The sequence below is a fragment of the Tarenaya hassleriana genome, unplaced genomic scaffold (genome assembly GCF_000463585.1).
Source record: "Tarenaya hassleriana unplaced genomic scaffold, ASM46358v1 Cleome38, whole genome shotgun sequence".
Taxonomy (NCBI): Eukaryota; Viridiplantae; Streptophyta; class Magnoliopsida; order Brassicales; family Cleomaceae; genus Tarenaya; species Tarenaya hassleriana.
In genome coordinates this window covers 9,910-16,139 of record NW_010966774.1, presented here as the reverse complement: position 1 = coordinate 16,139, position 6,230 = coordinate 9,910, and the positions used below count along the sequence as shown (strand labels likewise).

The following is a 6,230-nucleotide window of genomic DNA, read 5'->3' as shown; positions in this document are numbered from 1 at the left end:
CCACATGCATCAAGATCAAAATCATCTAGTGGTGCACTCATAGGTTCACTCTCTCTTTGGGGTTTCTTTGTTCCCGGAAGTGTTATCATATGTCTCGTCGAAGATTCACCATTTTTATTCGGTGTCAAACTCTCACTCATTTTCTTCATCAACAACTCAATTCTATCTTCCACATTCTTCGTATGTTCAATTTGGTGTTCAATCCTATTCTAATGTTTGACATTAGAATGCTCTCAATATCCTAAACGAAAACTCAAACAAATTATTATTAATATTCTTTGTAACTTCATTGATAACTCTATTTTGACTTCGCTAATCAACCATTTCATAAATATACCTATGTTCTTTCATCTCATACATTTTTTTGAGATACACTGTAGTGGCAAATTATATATAAATATAACTATTTTAATTGCATAATAAAAATTATAAAAATGATGAGATGGAAGATGGAGTGGTTTTAGCAAGCAATTGAATATATCAAATGCTAATAATTATTTATGTATAAGATTTCCCATAAACTTCGAAAACCAAAAACCGTCCTCTTACAAATTTTTGAACTACTGAGCTCTTGAGAGTTCGATTAGGGTTTACTTTCGTTCCTTTTCTCCATCTCTTACAAATTTTTTAGTTCATTTATCGAACTGCAGGGCAAAATGGAAGCTAATCTTGGTCAGTTCAAGGTTCGTCTCCATCCCTCTCTCTTCATTGCCTTCTTGTCATTGCTTCGCTGTTTAGTGTTTAGGTTTTCGAATTGAAGGAGTCGAATTTGTTTCATGAATTTGACGATTGGATTGTCTCTCTGGATCCTATTCATTTTGAATTTCGAAGTATAATCCCTCTGATTCGTAGTGATCTACCGATCTCCCGGAAAGCTGGAATCCCTAGTTCTTCTGAAAATGCTTTGGCTATAGATTTGGAATCTCGACGTTTGCCGAATTTTGAGTGAAAATCTGAATGTTTCGTATCGATCTCCCCAAAGTCGGAATCTGGCGTTTCCTGATTATGCTATACTTTTATGTATATATATGTTATCCTTAATTTGACTGATTCCGGGATAAAATGGTATGTATTGAACCAATCTGCCGTGAAACTGGAAATTTGAAGTTTTATTAAACTGTTCTTGTATACTTCTTACCTTTAACTTTTGCAGCTAATTTTGGGATCTTCCTCGATTGCTCGTCGGAAAATATTAGCAGACATGGGATATGAATTCACACTCGTGGTAGTCTCTCGATTTGGTTATTCCGTAATTTCAGCGGATTACAATTTCTTATTTGGCGCATTCTGATGGAATTCTGAGTTTTCTGTATATTTCTTTTGGTTATCTGCAGAGTGCTGATATCGATGAGAAGAGCATTCGCAAGGAGAAACCTGAAGAGCTGGTCATGGCTTTGGCCGAGGCAAAGGTAATTCAATAAAATTATAAACAGCTGACAAAAAACGATCATCAGCTGTAGTGATTAACAATTTCTCGTATTCCAATTTATGGAATTCTTTTATAACCCATTGTTTGAGTTACAAGTTTATTGATAATCACCAGAATATTTTCATGTGCTTCTGATCAAATAGAAGTTTCAAAAATACACGAGGCTCTTCGCAGTTGATGTTGATGTAGTTTTGTCTTTAGGTCTATTATTTTGTTTATTATGAGTCCTTCTGCATTTTTTGGTCATAAAGCCAGCAAGCAGTTTCTGGTTTTCTTTCTTTTTTTTTCATGGTTTTTAAAATTGCATCACAGGCTGATGCTATCGTTTCAAAACTGCGAATTACACAAGTGCAACAGGAGGCACAACCTACAGTCTTGATCGCAGCTGATACAGTATGTAGAGTTTTTCTTCTAGAGAATGACACTCCGATTTTGAGTTAATAACAATACCATCTCCATCCACTATCGCCAAACACTATTCTGTGCTCCTGGGATTGGATTATTTCCCAAGAAATATAAGTTCGTTCTAGCTCCACTCTGTCAACCAGAACTGATAGACTTGTATGTTGCTTTTGGTTGTTTGATTTATGTTTAGTATCGTCCTCGATAATGCTGCATGAAAATTTATGCCTTGTCTACGTGCTTTTCACATGTTTCCGTGTTTTTCTGCTTTACTGTAGGCCATATTATTATTAGGTGCATAATTTGCTAGTTTTGCTCGCGATTGTGTTTTCTGTGTTTTTTTTTATTATTGTGTGTTTTCTATTCAATTATGTCAAGTTCAAGTGTTTGCCCTCTTTCCATACACACTTAGATACACTGGCAAAAACTCTTCCCAGGCTAAAGCAATCGTGCAGCGGATCCCTGGTGATGACAACACAGAGGAGGCTGAATCAACATTACTCATTACTTGTGACCAAGTACTAGTCAATCTTAATTCATATTTGTGATTTCTGAGTTTCTAGAACCAGTACTGTTACATACTAATTATTCAACTAGCCTGCGGATCACAGTTAATTCCATATTAGAGAGAAAAAAATTTGATCGCTCTGTGTATTTGCTAAGATAGCCCCACTTAGTTGGTTAGGAACTTACCTAGTATTGTAGTAATTCATAGTAAGTTATGATATAAATGAAAAACTGCTTGGTCAAGCCATTCCCAGGACATAAATGGTGTTTGGTGATTTTGTATAGTCATCCAAAGTTTTTCAATTATCAAATTGAGATGGTGGTCAATGAGTGATATTGATTTGTTTGCATTTTGAATGGGATGGAGGTGGTGGTTTATGAAGATGCCGTCAGGGAGAAACCATCACACGTGGAAGAAGCACGGGAATACATCAGAGGTCCGGTCTGTTCAAAACTGTTCACTTCATGACCTTTTTTGTTGTACATTTTCTCAGTGCTTGCTTAGGGTCGGGTTTAGGGCATAACGGTACGACTAAATGTAGGCTACTCCAAGGGACATGCAGCGACTGTGAGTTCCGTGCTTGTAACAAACCTTAAAACAGGATTCAGAAAAGGAGATGTGGACAGGGTTGAGGTAATATTGACTTATTCGATTTGCCGGTAGATTTTCATTTTGCAATTTGTAAATAAATCAATCAACTGCCATTAGCTGACTCCTTGCAGATTTATTTCCATGAAATCCCTGAGGAGGTCATCGAAAAACTGGTAAGAGGGTAGGAAAATATGATGCAATTTAAAATCTTTTTCGTTTTCTGTGATTATTTTTTGGGACTAAGTCGCCGAGTTATTCATGATCAGATTGAGGAAGGCATGGTGCTCAAGGTGGCCGGTGCTCTCATAATCGAGCATCCTCTGGTATTACCATATGTCAAGGAAGTGGTCAGTTCACTTATCCTTCTCTTCTGCATCTCGCATGCTATACAAACTGTTGCTTCGGATATAGTGGTCGATTGATTGTTTGTCATGCATATGATTGATTTAATCACAGTTGTCACGTCTGCAATCGAAAAAAAAAAAAAAAAAACAAAACAAAACATGAAACCCGCCTTCAAATATAGATTTCTCATACGACCTGGTCATAGAGGATATAATTATCCCCGCAGTTTCACTTTCGCAACGCAATTACCACTTAGATGCATACCCTTAGGCTAATAAATCCAGGGTTGTCGCTCTCTCTGCGTTTTTTTTCCGTTGAAGAAACCAATTTATTGGTTTGAATGTTGGGTCGGGATATGTTGTGAACAGGTCGGAACAACGGACAGTGTGATGGGTCTCCCGAAAACGCTAACGGAGAAACTCCTCAAGGAAGCTTTGGGAGCCAAATAGGTTGTTGCTCAACCAGGTGTTTCTCTCGTATATTATCAAACCCGAGTTTCTCAATTCAATCTATGTTCAAGCCGTGATTGGATACGTCTAGTTTCGATCCCGCCCGCCGTTTCCCTCTTTCCTTTGTTGGCAAAAAAAAAAAAATCCGAGTCGAAGCGGTTCGAGTTCCAGTTGTATCATCAGATATATGACATTTCTCTTTTGGACATGACACAAAGAATTCGTCTGGTTCTGTGGAGAGTTTACATAATGTCGCAATCTTGGCAAGTTGTATAAATTAAAAATAGATCTTTTAAAAAAAATTGGTTTCTCGAGGTTTTTTAATATTTGATTCGCTTTGGTTTGTTTTCGAAAATTTGATTTTTCTAAATTTAATATCGTTCGCAATTTTTAGAAGATTTGGATCGAAAAAATACTATTTTTTTTGTTCGGTACGGTTTGGTTCTACACATCGTTACGTGTTTATATATATATACGATTGTTTTAATTGAAAATTTATTTTTTGGGAATTATATATATATATAAACATGATATCCCGAAAAAAAAGAAAAGAACGCGCACTCACCCTCCTCGTTTACACCAAACACTCGATTCTCCATTTTCCTCCTTCCAATGGATGAGATAAAATTGGGACAAGCAGAGGGGGTTTTAACCCTAATAACCCACTTGGGTCGCAGCAATTTCAGGTGTACACCACCGAAAAAAAAAAAAAATTTGCGACCTTATTACGACTAATATATAACTAATATACAACTAAAATAAGAGTAGTTTATTAGTCGTAATAAGTTGTATATTAGTTATATATTAGTCGTAATAAGGTCGCAAATTTTTTTTTTTTTTCGGTGGTGTACACTGAAATTACTGCGACCCAAGTGGGTTATTTGAGTAATATTCCCCAAGCAGAGAGATGCAGAGATGGCGACCAAAATCAAAACGATGTCACAATCACTACACTCATCTGCCAAGAAACTGGCGACCACATCCATTTCCCCCGCCTCCGCCGGCCCAGATCCCCGCGTCCCCATCACGCGCCGTCGTCACCGATTCACAACTGCGGCGAATCCACCACCTCATCCGCTGCTGCCGCGGCGGCGATTCCGAATACGCCCGAGCTATTTTCGGTGGGATTTGGTCAGTTATACAGATCAGCGTCGAGATGTAAAGCAGTAGGCGAAGCAAAGGAGTCGCCGGGGAATCAGAATCGAAACGGAAAAGAGCGAGAGATCTGCGGCGGCGGAAGAAAAAGGCCACCGGAAAATCAGGACCGGGCGAACTGCGGCGGAGATACGGCGGAGACGGGGAAGAGGTTCAAGACGAAGTACACGGCGGAGCAGACGGAGAGGATGAGAGAGTATGCGGAGAAGATCCGGTGGAGGATAAACAAGGAAACTGGCGAAGGTGTAGAAAAATTTTGCACAGAAATTGGTGTGCCACGCGAGAAATTTCGGACTTGGATTACCAATCACAAGAACAAATTTACCCAAAACAATTGATTCTTATGCCCTTTTCCCCCAATTTTCTCTCTGTAAATTTGTCATATTCTGCTGTTTCAATTATTAGTTGAATAATGACTAATCAAACATGTGTAGATCATATTAAGCTGTATATATGTTTGGGTAAATCCCATTGCAAATTCTAAATTTTTTACTTCGTAAATTTATTCTCAAATGTATCATTATAATTATCATATTTATAAAATATGTTCTTTTAATTTTAAAACGAAATTATGGACCAGTGTTGTAAGTTTTCTTATAATATCAATTAACAAATATAGAAATTATAATAAAATATTTTATAAATTTAGATATAAATTTGAAAAAGTTTAAAAATAATCTTTCCATCATTTTTCAAGTTTAAGAATTTTAATGGGATTTACCCTATTTGTTTCAATATATTTCATTTTGTATTTTTTTTTTCTAAAATTATAATTTTTTGTTTTTTATTTTGGTAAAATATAAATTTTTATTTTAATAAATAAGGATTACAAACACCAAATATATAACTGAATATGGAAACGAATATGCAGATATACATATACAACTGCTAAATCGGTACTAAGTTGGGCCAGTTGTCCTCTTTATTCTTAAAATGACAATATTTGTACACGCACATACAATTACACACATATATATACACGTCTGTACAATCACATAATTGAAGATTTTTAAATAAAGAAAAGCTAATATATAATTTCAAACCGAAAACTGAAGTATAAAAAACCGGATTTATGTGTCCAACCATTTTTTATTGGTTTCATAAGAAGCATTAGTTTTTGGTTGGATCTGTTGGACCAGCCAGGTTAGAAAAACATGCAATAATTTATTTACAATTTTCAATTATATAGATATAGGCAGTGACGGGTGGTGATGCAATCGCAATCGCTGCGATTACGGGAATGTATTTCCTAATGTATTGATCAACGGAATGTACAAGGTAAATATACACTTTGAATAAACAATGTATAAGATGAGTAAATAATATGAAATGAGGGTGTGAGTGACAGAAT

The 6,230-nt window shown here is 36.3% G+C and overlaps 1 protein-coding gene across 5 annotated transcripts; it reads left to right on the top strand.

The window, feature by feature from the left end:
• The first annotated feature begins 504 nt into the window (after positions 1-504).
• Positions 505-4,050, top strand: LOC104822819 (maf-like protein DDB_G0281937). 5 transcript variants are annotated; one of them, XM_010554169.2, is made up of 10 exons: positions 505-683; positions 1,154-1,222; positions 1,335-1,409; positions 1,742-1,822; positions 2,269-2,349; positions 2,706-2,775; positions 2,881-2,972; positions 3,062-3,103; positions 3,197-3,277; positions 3,644-4,050. In XM_010554169.2, exons 1-10 carry the CDS (start codon positions 657-659, stop codon positions 3,722-3,724), a joined length of 699 nt encoding a protein of 232 aa, XP_010552471.1. In that variant the 5' UTR covers positions 505-656; the 3' UTR covers positions 3,725-4,050. The 5 variants fall into 5 exon arrangements, with proteins under 5 accessions (XP_010552471.1, XP_010552473.1, XP_010552470.1 ...); XM_010554168.2 differs by having other exon boundaries at positions 506-683; positions 1,154-1,225; XM_010554171.2 differs by lacking the exon at positions 2,269-2,349 and having other exon boundaries at positions 1,154-1,225.
• Positions 4,051-6,230: the final 2,180 nt, after the last annotated feature.